The 19954-nt window shown below is 51.3% G+C and overlaps 7 protein-coding genes across 7 annotated transcripts; 2 read left to right on the top strand and 5 right to left on the bottom strand.

The window, feature by feature from the left end:
• Nucleotides 1-1055: 1055 nt before the first annotated feature.
• HOO65_030900 (ubiquitin-conjugating enzyme) lies at nt 1056-3013 on the top strand (the record flags this gene model as incomplete). Its single annotated transcript, XM_071002024.1, has 7 exons — nt 1056-1088; nt 1212-1245; nt 1305-1399; nt 1466-1487; nt 1677-1773; nt 1852-1863; nt 1933-3013. The coding sequence occupies 7 exons, from the start codon at nt 1056-1058 to the stop codon at nt 3011-3013; spliced, it is 1374 nt and encodes a 457-aa protein (XP_070860579.1).
• A 615-nt stretch (nt 3014-3628) lies between these two features.
• Nucleotides 3629-5137, bottom strand: HOO65_030899 (Cysteine and histidine-rich domain-containing protein 1; the record flags this gene model as incomplete). The annotated part of the gene is made up of 1 exon (XM_071000518.1): nt 3629-5137. One exon carries the CDS (start codon nt 5135-5137, stop codon nt 3629-3631), a length of 1509 nt encoding a protein of 502 aa, XP_070860578.1.
• Nucleotides 5138-5765: 628 nt separating this feature from the next.
• Nucleotides 5766-6993, bottom strand: HOO65_030898 (cord and cs domain-containing protein; the record flags this gene model as incomplete). The annotated part of the gene is made up of 3 exons (XM_071002244.1): nt 5766-6090; nt 6160-6712; nt 6888-6993. 3 exons carry the CDS (start codon nt 6991-6993, stop codon nt 5766-5768), a joined length of 984 nt encoding a protein of 327 aa, XP_070860577.1.
• A 491-nt stretch (nt 6994-7484) lies between these two features.
• HOO65_030897 (uncharacterized protein) lies at nt 7485-8717 on the bottom strand (the record flags this gene model as incomplete). Its single annotated transcript, XM_071000517.1, has 1 exon — nt 7485-8717. The coding sequence occupies one exon, from the start codon at nt 8715-8717 to the stop codon at nt 7485-7487; it is 1233 nt and encodes a 410-aa protein (XP_070860576.1).
• Nucleotides 8718-9546: 829 nt separating this feature from the next.
• HOO65_030896 (uncharacterized protein) lies at nt 9547-11076 on the top strand (the record flags this gene model as incomplete). The annotated part of the gene is made up of 3 exons (XM_071002154.1): nt 9547-9630; nt 9710-10046; nt 10124-11076. 3 exons carry the CDS (start codon nt 9547-9549, stop codon nt 11074-11076), a joined length of 1374 nt encoding a protein of 457 aa, XP_070860575.1.
• Nucleotides 11077-11665: 589 nt separating this feature from the next.
• Nucleotides 11666-13206, bottom strand: HOO65_030895 (uncharacterized protein; the record flags this gene model as incomplete). The annotated part of the gene is made up of 2 exons (XM_071002151.1): nt 11666-13035; nt 13095-13206. 2 exons carry the CDS (start codon nt 13204-13206, stop codon nt 11666-11668), a joined length of 1482 nt encoding a protein of 493 aa, XP_070860574.1.
• Nucleotides 13207-14273: 1067 nt separating this feature from the next.
• On the bottom strand, nt 14274-17585 carry HOO65_030894 (uncharacterized protein; the record flags this gene model as incomplete). The annotated part of the gene is made up of 3 exons (XM_071001827.1): nt 14274-16322; nt 16399-17310; nt 17451-17585. The coding sequence occupies 3 exons, from the start codon at nt 17583-17585 to the stop codon at nt 14274-14276; spliced, it is 3096 nt and encodes a 1031-aa protein (XP_070860573.1).
• Between the last annotated feature and the right edge of the window lie 2369 nt (nt 17586-19954).

The following is a 19954-nucleotide window of genomic DNA, read 5'->3' as shown; positions in this document are numbered from 1 at the left end:
GGTGATAAGCGTTATTGCGGTGATAACTTGATGGAGGCACGTATATGTGGATAGTATTTGTTGCGCGAAACCTAAAATTCAATTAAACCATAAAAGTTAAACGCGTATTATTCACAATGCTGTTTGGGTTGTTCATGGGTGACAGGTGCATTACAGCTGGTAGCAGATGTCTGCAGCTGCACTCCACTATTTGCATTCCTCAATCTTATCATAAGAAGCCGAAGCTCAGACAAAGTGGAATAGAGTTGTGTAGGAACCAACAGACACCAAAGCTTGTGTGTCTTGAAATACGTGATGTCATTGGATTGGGAAGCAAAAGATGTAGGGCATCAACGGGTGGGTTAGTCAATCTAACCTTGAAGTGGCAGCCGTTGTGAGCGACTCCTGAGGCAAGTAGCAGCTAGACTAAGCTACAAGCCACAAGCTACAAGCTACAAGCTACAAAGCTACAAGTTACAAGCTACAAGCTACAAGCTACAAGCTACAACGCTACAAAGCTGTGAATGACGCCCGAAGAAAACAACAAACTAGGCTTTGTTCTAGCACCTTCTATTTTTCCTAACTCACTGTTGAGTCCTATAAGTTCTGTTTTGATAGTAGTAAGCGCTCCCACCGTTTGTTTGGCTGGCCCTATTTTGGTACTTTAATACTCTAATCACAAGCAGACCTCCGCACTTCGTTTCCCTCCCTCCTCCATATATTATTTGTCTACATTATCTGTGGCTGGCCGAGATAGCTTCTTAATTTTTAGCTGTCGCCCAAAACAACCCAAATAAATAGTGTTTCGCTCCTCCCTTTATGTGCCCTTTTTTTTTCTCTTACTTCGCTTCTTTCATTTTCGTTATTTGTTTCAGCCTTTCTTGACCCTAAAATCTCAAATTAGGTTTCTCCTTGGTCTTGATACAACTTCAACGACTGCTAGCAAACTGTTACTCTCTCACCCCACCACATACAAACCATCGTCTATCGGCTACGGCATCGCTATCTTCTAACATATACAGCTAGTAAGAGGGAGTCACGCCCACACTCTGCAAGGCAGACAGACCATCGCTATCATGGCTAGTCAATCTATGATTCGAATCAGCAAGGTATGCTTTGCATGGTGCTAGGTTGCAGCCTAATGTGCATTTGCAACTATAGCCGTTCTCCAAACTGAAGCTTGGAGCTTTACTGGCTGGTATGGGGTTTGCAAGGCTAACAACATTTTACAGGAAATCGGGGACCTTCAGCGAAATGAAGACTTGTGTATGTCGGTTTTCTCAGCCGTAGTCTCGCATGTCAGCTAGCTAATCCAACTTTTTCAGCTCTCGCTGTCGCATGTAATGATGCCGATGTTCGCTTTATTAGATCGATGATTATCGGCCCTCCTGACACGCCTTATGAGTTTGGCTTCTTTGAGGTAGGGATATTGCACTTATAATTACTGATTGTTGAACGATGTGCAGTACTGACAGACATGTTGCAGTTTTCTATGAAATTCGATCAGGGTGCGTAGTGCATGTGCGAGCTGCTTGCCCTCCCCCCCCCCCCAGCCGCTTTCTATCTCAATCCAACCCCAACTTAGGCCAGCCGCCAACTTAGCTGAAAGGTCCCTGGTCTACTCAAGAAACATTGACTGAAAGAATCCTAGTCTTAGCCGCCGTAGTACTGACCAATAGTCTTTATTACATCTTTAGATTATCCACGAAAGCCACCAGTGGTCACGTCCCTGACGACAAATGCCGGGCGCACTCGTTTCAACCCTAACATATATTCTTCCGGCAAGGTGTGCTTGTAAGCTTCTGTCTTTATCTATCTATAAGTAGCGCAGTATACAGACAGTGTCTCTATTACTAACTGTCTTGTCTCTAGGTCGATTCTCGGGTATATACCACCTTAATTTTACCGTTCTAATTTCTCCGGAAAAGGTTCACAGAACTAACATTCTAGTAGCACATGGCGTGGGGAATCGGGCGAACAATGGTCGGCTGCGCAAGGTATGGAGTCTATCTTGCTCAGCATTCAAAGCCTCATGTCGTCCAACCCGTACGAGAACGAACCGGGGTTTGAAAAGGCTCATTTGCAAGACGACTTGAGGAGGATGCCACTATATGCGGAAAAGGTGCTTCAGTCCACTCTCTACCTCACGCTGCCTAGTATCGCTGCTAATGAAAAACAGATTCGCCACGAAACGTTGAGACTCACTGTTATTCAACGTCTTGAAGATTACTTGAACATATTACCAGATGGGAAAGCCAAGGAGCAGCCCTCAAAATTCGATTACAATCTTGATAAAGTACTATGGTCTGCCATGCCCTTCAAAAGCCTGTGCAAAAACCGCTTCCTCTGGTATTATTCATCATACCTAAACACCGTCGAGCTGGGTACTAGAAACACAAAGCCCGATCAAGGGTTTGAAGACATGCCGTTTGAAAGCCCAGACAACAAAATGTCAGGCAATTTCAACTATCCGGAACTTGGTCGGCGACTTACTCAAATCAAGAATGCTATTGACGGCGAGACACTTTCCTGGGCTAAAGAAGGCTCTTTTGCAGTTCAGAACGAGCACTCTATTGCTGCAAACTTAGCCAACAAGTATATTCAAATTGTCAATGCCTTGAAACCGGCTGCCTTTCCACATGAACTTAGCCTACAAGATGGCAACCCGTTCGTGTGGATCCTGACATACTTTGGGAAACCCATGGGGGATCTCGACGGCGGTTTTTTCCGCATCAAAATACACTTTAGCCCACGCTTTCCCGAAGAGCAGCCCCGAGTACGCATGGACCCGCCAATATTCCATCATAGAGTCGCCGCAGATGGTACCCTTTGCTATTTTCCCAACCCTCGCAAGCTCGAGGACGTCATGTCACATATTCATGGAATTGTTGACGTGCTAGAAGAGGAAAACCCCATATATGATCCTCGAGCACGCGTGAATCCCAAAGCCTTTCAGATGTTCTGGGGCTCTCCACAAGACCGCAAGATGTACAAGCGTTATCTTCGTAGGTCTGTGGAACAGATGATGGAGTAAGTTGTAACTGGACCGTCCATTTAATGATATCTAGTCTATATTGTCATCCTTGCTAACTTGTGCAGAGCAATGACCAACTAAACCAACACGTCCGGTTGCCTCCCCGGAAAGATCACACCTGCCGGCCTTGATTACTAACAACCCTGAGAGCCGCTACCTCTCTTTCCTCGTTGCTGTCATTTTTTCTGTCGACCAGCAAATACAAAACTCTAGGTATGGGTCACACAGACTTGATAGCGTAGCAACAACTACGTAGCTATTCGTTCAACGGGAAGGGAAGAAAACATGTCCATACGTAATATTTATCTTTGTCATTGGTCAAATAGGCAAAGGATTGTTCTTTTTGTTTTGCACCTGCTTTTTTTTTTATCACGCTCAAGAATCAATGATAAATCCTAACTCAACAAATACAAGTTCGCCGTGACGTCATCAACCAATCTAGTACTTTCTTTTATTACACAAAGGAACAAATCAAATCAAAACCCATGAGCAATAGTAGCCACGACTCTTAAAAGATAGACAAGCCTCTTTCGGGTTTAAATTACCTCCCGCCTTCCCTCCTATAGCAGTCAGGCAGCCATGATCTTGCAAAGGTCATACAGAATGACGTGCACCTTACCGTTTCGGTGGCCGTCCTGGTGGCTTTGCATTCTTGCGTCCTCCTCCAGCTGCTCCACCACCAGCAACGCTAGCCACTGTTGGGTTCTTCCTGCGTGAATTTGGAAGCACGTCTCTTCCCGGCACATAGGGTGCTGCGATGCCAAGGTACTTTTCTCCTGGCCCCGAAGCCGCTGCAGCACTCGCACCGCGGAATTCGTACGTACCGCCCCCAGCTGCACCGATGCCTCCAGCGCTAGCCGTGAATATAGCCGGCATACCACCGTTTGGTCGGGAAACTTGCTCTGCATGCAGCTTATCGAGTGATTCGCCGACAACGGCATACTGTGCCCAATTGATAGGTGGACATCGCACAATGCTTTGCTCGCCGGGAAGGCTAGCCCATGCGGGCTTAGGCGGCTTCTGATTCTTGGTCGTCTTTGCTTTCTTCTTTTCGGCGCGCGCAGCGGCAACGGCTTGGTCCTGAGAGCTGCCCTCGCCGCCGTTTGTTGCGGAGTCAACCATGTCAATATCCCCATCATTATCACTGTTATTACTATCGTCATCAGAAGAGTCGGAGTCGGAATATGATGGGATAGTTTCGCCAGCGTTGTGTTCCCCGGGTAATAGGCCCCCAGCCATTTTCACTGCGCCTGAGCGCAGATCTGCTAGAAAGGCTTCAGGCTTAGCAAGGGCTTCATTTTTGGCGTGCTGTAGCGCAATTATATCGGCTTCTGCGCGCCGCCGCTGCATCTGCAAAATAGCGATAGCGCTTTGTAGAGCGATAACATCAGGATTTGTCTCGAGATCCAGAGGTAGCGGGGTTGGCGGTGGTATTACGTTTGTTGCCATATCCAGTTGATTGTTATGAGTAAGAGCTGGCCGAGGGGGAAGTTGTTGGGAAAGTGGTTGTGAGGCTTGCTGTTGTTGTGGTGTGATTTGCGTTACTTGCGCGGCTTGTGCGGATTGCATAGGTTGTGCGTTCTTGTTGGGCTTGCTGATGATGATGGTGCGATTGTTTTGTTTGCCCGTTTTCTTCGTCATCGTCGTGGTCGTGGTCGTGGTCGTGGTAGTGGTAGTGGTCGTCGCAGTCGCAGTCGCAGTCGCAGTCGTAGTAGGAGCTGTTGTAGTAGCCTCAGGCTTTACGTGCGCAAGAGGCGGGGTTATGGGGCTAACAGGTGGGCGCTCAGGCGACGTGCTGCGCTTGGATAGCTGTTTGGGTTGAGGTAGTGGGGGTTGAAGCGACGGTGACGGCAATGCTATGTTGCTGGGAGCGGCCAACGGGGTCGGCCCTGTAGGTGGTTGCGAAGCACCCCGAGATACTGAGACGTGGCGGCTGTGGGGCCGGCTAGAGCCGGAGCTACCGGCACGAGCAGGCGGTGTCATAGAAGGTAGCGAAAGGGGAAGTGGTGAGTGCATGCGCTGATGATGTTGTGCAGAGTATGTGTTGTTAAGTGGCGATGGGGGCTGTTGCGGTTGAGGATGCTGCAAGCCAGCGGCAGGTTGAGGATTATCGGAGCGCCCCATAGTTGTAGAAGGTAGGAGAGCGGGCAGTTAGACAGGCGAAAGGCAAAGCGGTCAAGGCGACGATGGGACGAGATAAATGTTTTGTAAAGAGGTGAGAGTAGAGGCCGCAATTATCAGATGAGATGAAGCAGACTAGGCTAAGTTGAGCTTGGGGATAATAGATGATTGATTCAATGTCAGGGCTAGCGAGCGCCTCTAAGAAATAATTCTTGGCCAAGTTGCGAATGATGCGAGCAGCGATGGAAGCTTAGGCCTTTTATGTTCCTTTTGCGTTGCCGCTAGGATTGCGTATGCGCGTCTGTATGTATGTAGGTTGGCAGGTATCGTCTTTTGTTGTTGCGTTTGCATGTCAGAGCTTTGGAGACAGAAAGAGTTGAAGTTAAAGTGGGGCAACTTTGCCATAAACAGCAGTGAAAGCAGGGGTCTATATTGCTTAGTCATCGGTGAAAATACGGGGCTCTAGTGAGAAAGTGGTAGATAGTACGTATTCAACTCATCCAACCTTGAAGAGTGACAAGGCCATGACCAAAATGACACGCCAATGTTAGTTCATCACAAGTGCCTATTCTATATTCGTGGTATTTCATTTGGCTCTACATTCCCTCTATTGGATCCCCCCCCCGTCTTTCTACGCCTGCATCCGACCAGCACGTCCAACCTGCAGAATCTCGCCACTATGCGCGTCATCGCTGCTCAAGACTGGCCACGAGGAATCATCACCCTTCGCTAGAACAACCTCCAGCTTGGTGCCTAGAATCTTAAACTCTGACTTAGCAGGGTCTACAAGACCAAACGTATTGATATCCTTGGTGAAGCGCTTGGGAGTCGGGTCTGACGTCACTAGATCAAGCTTAATGAGCTTGTCAGTGAACTCAACTGTTGACTTTTCTTTGACAATTTTTTTTAGGAAAAAGGATGCGATGACAGTGCCGACAGTTTGGTAGAAGTCCCTCCTATCGATGTATGTTAGTGACGGCGACAATGGTCCTACTGCTGCTTTACAGTCAAGATATCAAACGTACCGGACAGTTTCTAGAATCTCCTCGGCGCCGTTAGTAGCTTTCTTTTCCTTCAAGCCACTACCAATGAACAAGTGTCTGTTCTTAGTAGTGCAACCCTCGAGTTTCATGAACTGCTCAAACTCCATCACGCGGCGCTTGCAGCAGGTGTAACCCTTTGACCCCTCGTGGAAGATGGGCACACCAGGGTGATAAACGCAGCTTTCTCCGTCTCTGCTGGCGCCTGCCTTGAAAGCTGCGCCGCACGTGCGCCGTCTACAGGTCTTGCCGTCAGGGATATCGAGGCTCGGGTCGTCATCTTCGGACTCTGGAGGGGGAGGGGGCGTCGCGGCAACTGCCTGCGGAGCCGAGACAGGTTTGCGGCCCGGGACGTTGGCGGCAGCGGCAGCGGCAGCATTCATCTTGCTAATCTTGAGATCCAGCTCATCTTGATCCACGGGAGCGGCTTCCTCGAGCTTAGCGGCGGCTTCGGTAGTTGAGTGGATACCAGTAGTGCAGGGCGGGATGGTGAGGAACTCGTCGAAAGTCAGGACGCGGGGCTTGCAGCATTTCCAGCCTAAAAAACAACGAATGCCGCAAAAGTCAGTAGGGGATGTCCTTACAGTAGACGTAGTAATCATATGCTGTACAACGAGCTAGCGCAAGCCGCTTCAACAGCGTCGTCAGGAAATTGACGACAAGAAGGGGACGTAGCAAGTCAAATTAAAGGCAGGACAGAAAGCAAAACGTACCCTTTTGGCCCTCGTGGAAAATAGGCGGGCCGGGGTGATAAACGCAAGGCTCATTGACATCGGCAAAGGCCTTGCCACAGCCCTGGCGAACGCACTTTTGAGCCATGATGTGTATATTATGGTTGGGTAGGTACGTTATACGACGTACTGGTGATAAAATCTAGAGCGCCGAGCAATTAGTGATTGAGGAGCTAACTGCACGATTTCGAAACGCAGTTTATAAACGCAGTTCTAAAACTTATATTAGAAGGTTGGCGTGCGGAAAAAAAAAAGATGTGAACGGAATCAACAGTTCTCTTAATACATTTTTAGCCTTATTTTACTTTTTGGCTTTAGAGTTGACGGCCTTCCTAAAAGCCAGGCACACAAAATCCCTAGAGATGGTTCTAGAAAGCTCCAATTTCGAGGCTTGACTTTGGGACGTGCCCCACTAACAGCAAACGGAGGCTCTCATGATGTTAACCCTACTACTTCTGTCACCGCCTTGGAGGATTATTGCGATGTTTAGGGTTGTTACACTTGTTGTACATATTAATAGGGATCAATACATCGATAGTGTTTGCAAGGCACGACCGATGCCGCCCCCCTTCCTTAACCTCAGTTCATGCCTTCCATAAACTCCACCCTGTCGAGAATCATGTCCTTTAGACCGAGATACTCCCTTAAGGAAGCCCATTCTGGGCCAGACTCCTCGCCATGCTTCCATGACTCCTGGAAACCCCATGCTGTAGCAATCTTGTCCATTGCCGCACGCTCGTCCTCCCTGAGCCATCGCTTGCGCATTGGCGTACCAGGCATCCAGGTGACTCGGTTCATATGGTCCATCATGGACATGCGGGCCACAACACCCATGCTACCAGTGAAGCCAATGTATGCCATGATGCCCATGAAAGCAAACGAGGTCGCCATTCCAGGGTCAATGGATGAGTTGTAGCTAGCAAACGCCGAGGCAATGCCGTATGATGTAGCAGGTATCAAGCCTGCTGCCAGTGCTGGCACAGTAGCAGACGCCATTATTTTGCGAAGGTAGAATGCCTGAGTGCAGTAACACACATCGACAATGTTGACAGCTGCATCTAGGTTCTTCGCCTGTAGCGCTACCTGCAAAGCAGCAGCAGCTACATCTTCGTCTATCGCAGCTGAAGGTAGTTTGGGGTACCGTTTCTTGAAGGAGATGACGCCATTGGCGGATTCGACAGGCACCGGTTTTGAGCCGTACATAGCTAGAGCCTCGGCGACTGTATTGGCCAGCCCCAGCTCTGCGTGTATCTGGATATACTGCTTCAACAATGGCATAGTGACCACGACATTGGGGGCAGAGATAATGTTGAAGGCAGCCTGAGAGATTCGCAGCATGGTATTCTTTCGCAACTCTGCAAATGTGCTCTTGTGTGATGGAGCCTTAGCTAGCTTGTCATCGACTTGTAGTAGGCTGTTGCCCGGCTGCTTTCCAGTCTCAGCATTGGCCGATGTTATGGCCTTGGCGGCGGTGTGGCATGCCCTAAGGGCAGTCATAATGACAGGCTCGCACGGCACATCTTTCCGCGCAAGGAACATGGCCTCTGTGCGTTCAATTATAGACAGAAGCTTGCTGAGATTGGAAGACGAGGAGGCAGACACGGGTGCCTCAGTCGCAGCAGAAGAGATATAACAGTGCTGTGAAACAGAGCCCACGGTCCGTTGGCGTCTGGCTACAAATGCCTGGGAGATCCCTCTGCAGGCCCATTGAGACGCAGGAATAGAGGCCAATGGAGCGGCTAATGGGCGTGCTAGACCTGCTGTAGCCCGTATAGTGAGCGGGGCTGAGCGCTGCATGGCATTGAGGAGCATACTGGAGCTAAGAGTAATGATAGTAGAGTGACAGCAAAGAACAAGGAGAAATGCTGGCAATAGCTGGAGTCTAAAGACTTGCCTTCGGATGTGTGCGCGCCCAGCTCGCTGTCTGTAGTGGCGCTCTGTGAGTGTTGCGGATTAGTTCTTGGCTGGCACCCAGAAAAATTGGATGCTGCTTTGAGCACATCGACAAGTTGGATGTTGCTTGTGAGTAGTGCTGTAATGCACCCCTGTATTAGGCCTCAACTTCCTGTTTAGCCGCTGATAAGCCCTATAGTTACAAAACCTTGCTTACCTTTTTAGGCCTAATCTCATGTCAGCTAGTGCGAAAAGCAACAGTCACCCTGTAGAATACCCACTTTTCGGTAGGCTTAGCTATTGATGGGATATATGACGAAATGCAGAACCAGGCGGCAGGCTTCATTCAGTTCTCAGATTATTCCTTTCTCTGTCTTTGTTTTCCTTCTCTTCTTTTTCATCGCGTCTTTTATTTCGCTATCTGCGGCAACTTGTATCTTACTTTCGGCTTCTTCATTTTATCTTGCCTTTCGTTTTTAGAAGAAACTAGCAAGGCCACGATCAATATCTTACCTCAGCCAATCACCAACCGTCTTTTTTTTGCTCTCCTTGTCTCGCTGGCTAGGCGTGTTCCTCTATGCCTGTTTCTGACTTGGACAATAGTTGTCTCATCATCCTCGTGCTCGACTCCATCCGTAATCGCCGCCGTCATATCTAGTCTTTGGCAACCCCATTCACGAAGCTCTTGGAAACTCCCGCACAACCACGACCATATCCCTCAATAATAGCCTTAACGCCATAGCCCGAAATGCCTCCTCCGCCTCCGCCTCCACCTCCGCCTCCACCGGCGCCCGGCCCAATGAAGCCCCCCGCCGGTTTGGGTGGTGGGCGTGTAAGTCTCTCGCAAATTTACCTTGTTAATAGGTGGCTTAAAACTCTGAGCTAACCTATGTTCCTATTGTCACTTGTAGGGCGCTCTATTATCAGATATTTCAAAAGGGCGAGCTCTAAAGAAAACCGTTACCAGTGACAGATCTGCCCCTGCTATTGGAAAGGTCGTTTCTGGAGGCGGCGCTCCAGCAATCGGTGGTGCTCCTCCAGTTCCTGGCCTAGCCAAGGCCAATCCCAGCTTTGCCGCCCCTCCCGTTCCCTCCATGGCAGCAGCTGCGGCCGCCCGCTCTCGAAGCAACAGCGAGCTGGAAAGCCCGGGCCACAAGCCATCAAATAGCATGGATGGGCGTCCGCAGTTGGCCGGGCTTTTCGCCGGCGGTATGCCTAAGCTACGAAAGTCCCGCGGCGGTGTAGATAGTAAGATCAATCTATTCATATCATTACATCACCATCACTGGTTCTTCTGCTAACAAGATGCCCCTTTACTCGCATAGCTGGACGTGGCTCTACAACCTCTGATAACGATGCCTCGTCTGCTCGAGGCGCCCCTCCTATCCCTTCATTTGCCGCTCCCAAGATCCCAACAAGTTCGGCTCCAGCTCCCCCCTCGCCGGCACCCCCGGCCCCAACTGCACCATATTCCTTGCCTGGCCGTCCTTCACCTAAACCACCAACAGCCTCGAAGCCACCACCGCCACCTGTGGGAAAAAAGCCGCCTCCTCTTCCGTCCAGTCGCAAGCCTGGAACTCCGGCATCAAAGATAGCTGGAGCGCTCGCTCCTCGTGTGCCATCCTCATCGGCCCCGCCCTTGCCACCAAGTGCACCTCCTTTGCCACCCAGCGCACCTCCTCTGCCGCCTTCAGCAGCCCCTTCGGTTCCATCAGCCCCTGCGCCCCCTCCACCGCCTTCAGTTCCTGTGGCCCCAGCTCCTCCCGCTCCAGCAACACATACCTCTCCCCAGGTTCCCCCCATCCGGACCCCCACAGCACCAGCGTCTGCTGCAGCCCCTACAGCTTTGAACTTCGCCATGCAAGCTGCTCTTCGCGCTACAGGAAACAGTCCGTCATCTCCCCCTGGAGCCCCTCCGCCTCCTCCGGCGGTGGCAGCTCCCCCTATGCCAGCTGCCGCCCCCCCGCCGCCTACAGCTTCCACGCCGTCTCCGCGCAACTCGAATGGACCCGCAGTTCATCAAGCACGATCTATGCTTGACCCGAGCAATTTTATCCTCTCTATGAACGGTGCTAGCAAGGGCAATGGCTCTAGCACAGCGTCTAATGGTGTTAATGGAGCAGGCTCCAGCAAACGAGTTGTTGTCAATGATAGTCGGTGGAAGTTCAAGGACCACAACATGTTGCCTAACCCACGGGCGTTTATCGGAGGACAGAGAAAGTACCGGGCTGGCCGGGGAAGCAGTGTACCTCTAGACCTAAATGCACTGTCAGGGTGAGCCACGCCAGATCGAATAGTAGGATTGAGAAATGAGAGATGGATACAAGATACAAGGGTGAAGGGAAGCAAGTAGATATGATGGAATAGATACACCACATGATATTATTAAGGATAAGAAAGAATGATAACTACAAATCAATACTAGGAAGACATCGTCATTCATAAAACTGGAACGGCACAACTAGAGGTACTAGAGAACAAGGCAAGGACAAGAAGTCCATTGAGAAGAGAGAAGAGCATGATAGGAACAAGGACAAGGACAGATGGCAGACGATAAAATGGACACAAACAGGACAACAAGAGCAGTATTAGCTGGATGGGTGGGTTAGAGGTGTTGGCATCCGTTCACAACAAGACATTTCATGCAGACCAACAGCACAGCGCAGAGCAAAAAAAGGCAGGCAGCCCTGGGTATCATCATCATCACACAAACAAGCAATCAAAGAAGAAACAGAAAAGACGCGTCAAAATCCAAGACATCAACAGCTCTGGGCCAGGCTAGCCGAGAAGGGATACCAGGTAGCTACGCAGGTTTGCCCACAAACGGACATGCCTTGAACTCAGCTTCAGCCACCAGGACGCGCCCATTACACTACTACGCCCCAGCGGAAGTGCCTCAGCCCGCCACTACCAACCTCAACGCTACACGCTGCAGCATCACCTCCTTTCAGTCCCGCCGATGCTAGGGCTAAGGTCTCCTGCCTCCCGACCTCGCGACCAATGACATAACCGGCACCAAAGCCCACGACCGAGAAGAGCACCACGACGCCAGCACTGACAACCCAGGTGAGCGCAGTTGGCGAGAGCAGCGATGTATCAGCCCCAGAGGTGGTGGCGGCGCTAGTAAAAGGCGAAGTAGCAGTGGGGCCAGGAGTACGCCGCTTCTTATGAGCTCGTGTCGCCGAGGTTTGACGTCGCGTACGAGTGCTGGCATCGGCAGTGTTGCCTAGAGATTGCCGGCGAGACGACGCTGATGACGACGAAGTACCTGATGCAGCAGGAGGGGCCATTGCGAGTTTAGCAGAGGATAGCGCTCTGCCGCCATCCAGCAGATGCGCTTCATCGTCGCTTTCACGCATGAGCTCCGACTCGGGTACGATCTGCAGGTTCATTGGATGCGTAGGAGCACCCGAGGGACGGAGGAGAGGATCCTGTGAAGCTGTAGAGACGCCGCGCGAAACAGGACTGTCTCTACCAAAACCCCGAGCGGCTGCAGCACAGGACAGAAGAGTGTTGAGTGAGGCGCGCAGGGCGGCATCGTTATCAACACGAAAGGTTGGTGAGCGGAAGTGGCTAGCAGATGCTGGGGCTGATCCACGGCGTTGGGTGAGTAGGGGGGTATTGTGCGGGTGAGTGGGACGACGACGAGTAATGGCACCAGCAGGGGCGGGGGCGGGAACAGGGACAGGGGCACTGTTGAAAGCGTTAGGTTGGGGACGGAAGATGACAGGTGTGGTGCTTGGAGCACCCGTTTCGGCGGTGTCGTTTTCGTTCTCATCGTCATCTGAGGCAGCAAAGTCGCTGGCAGACTCGGACTCGGACTCGGACTCAGTCGCTGCATGGTCGCTCATAGGCAATGCGGCAATTTGTGGGGTAGGCGAAAAGGTCACGACCGCAGCAGAGCCGACAGGTCCACCGCGACCCGCAGTCGCACCATGTTCTTTCAGCGGTCCTGTCTCGCTGGAGCTGGCTAGGATATGGGCCTCTTCTTCGCTACCGCTGGCTTCAAAATCATGTGCCGTACCACGGCGCAGTGACGACGGTCGGCTAGATTCTGAGATATCCTGACAGGGGTGGCGGATTACAGGGGCAGAGCGGCGACGGCGGGCGTTAGGACCATGTGGGGGACAAGCGCTCTGATTAGAGGTAGAGCCGATGCGCAAGCCCGTGGTGACGATTTCGTCAGCAACAGAAGAGAGAGAAGACGAAGGCTCAGACGAGATCTCGACCCAGGATTCTGAGCAGAGCATGCGTTAGCAAGCAGCCCCCATCTACCCACTCTACAACTAAACTTACCGTCGTTTCGACGTGATGGCGTCCTAGCCGAAGAGAGTCCAGCAGAGGACAAGGCAGGCCCCGCCCAGCTTTGGCCATGGCCGTCGCCATATGGCTGGCTTTGCGGATCCATGACGACGAGAAAGATGGGGCAAGCGAAATGAGACACAGAGGCTGGGACAGGGCAGTGGCGAAGAGCGAGGCAGTAATGTCCGTCCGTTATCGAACAGAAACCTTCTCTATCAGAGAGGCGGTAGCAGAATATCACGATGCAGTAGACGTAGTGGCAAAAGGCTTGATTTGCCGAGAGATAGTCGGTATGTTCGTTGTCGCGTAAGAAAAGGAGCGGGAAAATAGAGAAGAGAAAAGGGCGGTATTTGCTATGAAGTGAGTTCAACCAGAAAGACAAAAGACGAGGAGGAAGGAGAAAAGAAAGAAGCAAAAGAAAGAAGGCAAAGCGTCACAATTGTCTCGCTTTGTAGTCAGCAAGCTAAAGCCAAAAAGAAAAAAGACGCCAGCCACGAAGTATCTTTCCGCGCTGACTATGTGCAAAATGGTACCTGACAGCTGCAGAGCCAGCTATTACATAGCAGATAGGCGGACTCACCACTAGAAAAACATCTAAGCGGTCATGAATAGTCCTAAATACAGGGCACCTACAACATCTCCAGCCCATTAAGTCTCCCCCATCAAAGCGGCAGGCAGGCTGCCCTCCCAACAACAATGGTGAGGGGAAAGCCTCCAAAACCCACTCAGCCTCTACGTTTGTTGGAGACACAATACAACCCTACCAGTATAACCCTAGGTCTACCCCTCTAGTAGTACATGTTGACTGTCCTCCAACAAGCCATTGTCTACCTTGCTTCAGTCTCACAATGGCTCCATGTCATGCCTATCCCAGAGCGCCATGGCATCAGTTTCCCGCTCACAGCAGTGGTAGTGGTCTCAGCATGAGACGATATTGCCCGTGGACTGAGCTAAAAAAGAGTTTGTAGCATGCAAAAAAACAAGAAAAAAAAGGATGTATATACAAAAGTGTGCATTTATATTGGTCGAAAATGGGTATCAAGTAGAACCGAGACAAAGGGAACCACACTTGAACTAGACAAAGGAAAAATAAAGTAGGCAGAAAACAACATAAGAAAAGTAACAAGAGAATGATGTGAAACAAAAACAAAAAAAGCTGGCCTGTTTTCCCCCTTAAAGCGCATGCCGCGGCGCATGCTCCATCTCATACTCAAGCCGCTTCTCGCCCTCGAACGGCAGCTTCTTGCCCAGCGTCAGCTGGCTCAGCGACATAGTGCGTGCTGTTTTGCGCTGAGCCTCCTGAACTAGAATGCTGTGGCCCATGATGCTCACGTCGCCGCCTAGCCCGGAATCTAGGCCGTCTTCGCGGTCTACGTCGATCGCACCGACTAGGCTGCTGTCGCTAGGCAAGAAAGTCGAGTCCTCAGCATAGAGGGAGTGCATATTGTGGTGGCCCTGTGTGCCATAGTTGCCGCGCCCGTCACCCCGGCGATGCGCCTCCGTGTCGTTTTCATTGTCTCCACTAGCGCGGGTATCCTCATCATAAAACATCGACGTCTCGTTCGCTGTCCGGTTGAATGCCGCCCCGGCAGCATAGTGCAGGCTAAAGTTGCGCGGTGGTGCGCTACTAGAAAGCGGCAGCGCAGATGTCGAGGCCGTCAGCGTCGGCCGCCGTCCCGATGCAGTTGCTGGTGATGAAGCTAGGTTTAGTGCACGAGCGAGACGGTACACCTCAGCCTCTAGAATAGCACGGGCGGCCCGCTCAGTCTCAATCAGCGAAAGCAAGCGAGTATATTGCTCGTTGGTGATGGAGCCGCTCGCTTCTGTGGCTAGCTCTGGTCCCGCCGTCGACGTGGGTGATGGCGAGACTGCGCGTGGTGCCGGTGCCGGTGCAGCGTGTAGCGAGCTAAGGAATACCGGCGTCTGGATAAAGGCAGTATGCGAGTCTTCGCTCTGTTGCGAGCTAGATGGGCGTCTCAGCCGAATGTCGGCACTGCTTCGGGACCCGATGCCCGTGCGGTCATCTACGGTTGTCCCTGTTCCAAAGCTGGTTCTGCCTACGCTTGTATCACCTAGACTCGTGCCCCCGCGGCTCGTATCCCCAATGCTGCTGCCGGTAGCTGTAAGTATAGTATTGGGCTGTCCTCCTGATGAGGTAGAAGCGCCCAAACCTAGGCCGAGGCCAACGTCAAAACGCGTCCCATCATCAGTGAGGCGGAAGCCTGGCAGTACATGGTGGAAGCTGTTCAGGGTCTTTTCTAGCCGTCCAAGACGGCCTTCTACTCTACCGACACGTGATTCTAGGCTTACAGCCTCAGTAATCTTCATAGGACTGGTTGTGGTACCAAAGTCAAACGGCTGTCGGAGAGTGGGAGGCTGCAAAGTCTGTGATTCTTCTGTCACTGCTGCAATAGCTTCCGCTCGGCTATCATGATGACTGGCGCTATCAGACTCGGCATGAGTATCAGGTTCAGCATCTCCGCAGTCACTTCTAACTGTCATATCATCTGTATCCGCCATCGGCCCACGATTGTAGTTGGGCGACAGAGCAAAAGCACCAACATGGCTCTGGCGCCAGTAACGAATTTCATCGCTACGCCGACGCGTCGGTGCGCCCTGAGCCAAGCCAATCCCTGGGACAGAGCGCGACCGGCGGCGGTTGCGCAGAATGTCCTGGCTTGTGATGGCCTTTCCGATTTCGTCTGGTCTACTGGCCCCAGCTCCGACACCAGCACCCATTCCAATTCCAGTGCCGGTTCCAGTGCCAACCAGCTCCGACCCGTCTCCATCCGGCATCTCATCTTCCTGTGGCGTGCGGTTCCGGCATTGTGAGCTTGCCGGGCGCGGAGAAAGCCCGCTGGGCTCTGCAAAAAAGCTGCGTGGGGGAACAAAGAAATCACCACCGGTGCTGGCAGCGCGGCGCTTTGCATTGAAGAAGAAAGCCGAGGGCGAAGGTTGAGGCTGGGCATGGGGCTGAAATTGAGACTCAGGCCTGGATTGAGGCTCATGTGTTTGTTGGTGCGTTTGAACCTGTGACTGCAATTTTGCTTGGAGTTGTGTTGACTCAAAATTGGCCGAATTACGTGCACTCTCAATAGCCGCTATATCATTAGGCCCCACTGAATGAGAGCGAAGAGCGCGATCATGAGCATTATCATGATCCACAATAGAAAGGGAAATTGAACGCTTTGGCTCGGGAGTACCCGGAGGTCGGCTTGGTGGCTGGAACTGGTTTATCTAGTGGGAATGAAATTGTCAGCTCCTTGATGCGGCTGAAAGGAAGAGATAAAATACTTACCCTTGATATCTCTACAGGGCCGGGCGCTATAGACGAAGCCCGCCCTTCAGGTACTTTTGATACTAGCTCTGGCTGCGGTGCCTTTGCGCGCTTTTTTCCGAATAACCTGCTAAAGGCAGAGCGAAGTGTGCTCTTTTTCCGTTCTGGAATAGCAGCACGAGCTGCAGTTGAGTCTGGCTGGGCTTGCTTTTGAGACTTGAGTTGGGGCTGACTCCGGCTCTGGCTCTGGCTCTGACTCTCGCTATGTCCATGTCCATGTATTTGTCCACGAAGCGAGGAGGCTACAGCGGGCGCGTTATCATGAGAGGATAATACGGTACTGTTAGTCTTGGATGTGCGTTCTGTTCCAATACTTGTTGCTGCCGAAGTTCTGGTTATTGTGTTAGGGACAGGTGGACGACCGCGGCTCGACACGCGGCCTCCGCTATTGCTACTGCTAATGCTACCGTTATTGGTGCTGCTCTGGATTATGCTCTCCCTGTGCATCTGGTTCTGTGAATAGCTCCGGCTGTGGGGTGTGCTTGCATTAGCCATTGCCATAGTAGGTGTAGGCGAGGGCGTAGGAAGCGGACGGCTGCTCATGACAGGAGCCGGGGATGGGGTAGACGACGGGACTGAGACTGGGATTGGGACTGGAGTTGGAGTTGAAGCTGGGACTGGAGTTGAATTTTGTGGCCGAGTTGGAGCAGCAGGCAATGATGAATCAGCAACAGAATCTTTAGTAGTCTCAGGTTGGGAGCTTTCAGAGTTTTGAGGTGCCTCAGCAGACAGTGGTGGTATAGGTGATGGAGACGCGGCTACAGGCTGTGCCACAGCACCGTTCACATTCTCACTCGCGTTCTCATTCAAAGGCGGCGTGGCCGATGGGATAAAAGGAGAAGCTGGTGATGTCCCCGTAGCAACCGCCCGGGCCTGAGCTTGGGCCAGCGTTGAATTTGGCACAATTGGCATGCTAATAGGCTGGCCCTCGGAATAGAGGTTGGAATGGACATGGACGGTGCTATAGGAGACTGAACAGAGCCAGCCATCCGCTTTTGCTCCTGCAGGCGGACCTGAAGCTGGTAGTCATCCTCTAGAGGATCAGGAAACGGAATAGGCGCGGAGATCTTGCCGCGGATAGAGGCCGATGATGTTCTTGAGCGCGAGCTAGGCGGACTAGCCTTGTTGAAGAGAGCCTTGGAAGGCATTGTGGAAGAGTTAAAGAGAATAAATAATCAGAAGAGAGAAGGACAAATGGAAAGAGAACAACAACAAGGAAATAGGGACGCTGGGTCTAGGAAATATACAAGACAGAGAAAGAGAAGAAGAGGACGAGAGAGAAGGACAGTCACAAGAAAAAGGGAGAATCAAAGGGAATAAATCAAGGGCCAAAGGAGTGAACGGAAGAAGCAAAAGACGTGATGAGAAGGAAATAAAAGGAAGTAAAAATAAAAATGACAAGAAATAATAAAAAAAGAGAAAATCTAAAAACAGATTCACATCTACAAAGCTTGACGGCTTGATGTAACTGGCTGAACAAAGTATTAGGAGACAAGAAGAAGCAACGCACTGATCAAGTCTGACTGTACAACTCACACTTCAAATAACATATAGCAGCTAGCTGATATGCCCTCCTCCACGAATAGTATTGGCTTGTCTGCTAGTCTTCTTCTTGCGTCTTCGATCGGGGCGGGAGGGGGAAAAGCACGAGCCGTAGAGTTGGAGCGTGCTTCTTGTTCTTATATATCAAGCTAGCAAGACCCGCCTGTTGACCTATAACTTTTACAAGGAAAAAGGCAAGAAGAGGGGGGTCGAAGAAGCCAAGCTGCGTGAAAGTGAAGCGAGCTCGAGCCCTCACCCGACCCTTGCGCGAAGAGCCTAGAGGCTGTTGGGTTTCAAACAAGCAGCAGCTTGCTTTTCTAACCTTCCAGTCTATTTATTCCCTTGTATCAGCCAAAAATGCCCAAGTAGTAGAGAAATCCAAGCCTTGTGTTGCTAGGTGGTTCGTCTGAGTGTAAGAGGAACAGGATCCTAGCAGGCGTGTTTCGAAATCGAGGGTGCCTTTTTTGACCCCTTCCATCTTTTCTTTTATAAGCAACGCCAGAAAGAAGAGAGCAAAAACAGCGCCAGAGCCCACGTGGAAAATGGAGCGCAAGAGAATAAGGGTTCCCCGGCAGGCTCTCGAGGAAAAGCCTAAGAAGGAAAGCAAGCATAGACCACGCGGCTCCAAGAACCTACTAGGCAACTCTGAAGCGGAACACACAGACAGGGCCTATCCAGGGTCTGCTTGCCCAAGCCAGACGAAGGCGAAGGCGAAGGCGAGAGCGAGGGCGAGAGCGAGGGCGAGGAAAGGCGAAGGAAAGGAAAAAGAAAAAAAAAGCTAGCAGCAAGCTCCAACCAGGGGGCCATGGTCGGGGAAGGCGGAGCAAAGAACGGGACCTGAGAGGGGGGGAAGGAAGAACTGGCACAAGACGCAAAAGACGACCAAAGTAAGGATGCACACATGCATGAACTTGGGCTGGTCTCTCCATTACGTCTCGACGAATGACAGCTTCGAAGCGAGGTGCTCGCATGGACGATGCGGTAGTAGTCCCGGTATCCACCCACGGTAGGTGGATATCGAAGCATAAAGGCATGAAGATGTAAAGACGCTGAAGCTATGAAGGAGCTCCCTCCATTCCGCTTCTGGCCAGTCGCTAAGCTAGATGCTTCCCCTTTCCAAGCTTCGCTTCCAGCTTCTCTCGTCCGTCTTCCTCCTCGTGATTAAGGATCAAAGGGGAGAGCCTTCAACTCCGCTTCCAGTCCGTATAACCACAAAACCGCCAATTTAGCTCCGTTCCTTGATTGGGGGTCTACACAAATAGACAAGTCTAGACAGCCTAGACAGCAGGAAAATTTTCCTTTTCCTCCGCTCAAGTCTGTCTCTCTCCTGCAAAGCGGCCTGCATCGTCCCATCTTGTCTTCTCTTTTTTGATTACGAAGTGTCACCCACTGCATCCCTCTCCAGCTCTGAAACACGTCTGCCATGCTTTCGAACAAGGGCCCTGTAGCTGACATCATCAACACTGATGTGCATTTTTTGGTTCTCCCGCATTTTGTCTTGCTTAAAATGAAGTTGGGGCTGGGTGGGGTGGGGGTTAATTAGTCTCGCCAATTGGGGACCTCTTAGTTTTCTCTTACCCTCTTCTTTTCTAGTTCTTCGATGCTACTGATCGGCGCCCGTCTCCTGCTGTCTCCAAGCAAATGAGTTATCTTGCCTTGCTTTTTGCCATTGTGCTTTGGCTTTCCTGTGCAACAAAGCTCTCCAAGACTGAGTGTGATAGCCAGGCTCTTTAGGGACTCCGACACACTAGATAAACACAAAGTGTCCAAACGTGCATATGCCCCAAGCTGAATCTGAAGCAGGTTAACCTGAGTTCTGAACTGCCCCATCATCCTCCTTCCCCTCGTCGCCCCCGTACCCCTCTCTCCTCTTTTCTTTGGCTCTGCCTTCTTATTTCTGGTATGCCCACTCTGTATCTCAACATCATCTCATACATGCATGCATGAAAAAGAGTCAAGGTTAGAGTTGCATTTT

Source organism: Ceratocystis lukuohia, assembly GCF_044167205.1.
Source record: "Ceratocystis lukuohia strain C4212 chromosome Unknown Supercontig3_pilon, whole genome shotgun sequence".
NCBI lineage: Eukaryota > Fungi > Ascomycota > Sordariomycetes > Microascales > Ceratocystidaceae > Ceratocystis > Ceratocystis lukuohia.
The sequence above is the reverse complement of the archived record's forward strand: the minus strand, read 5'-3'. Positions and strand labels throughout refer to the sequence as shown.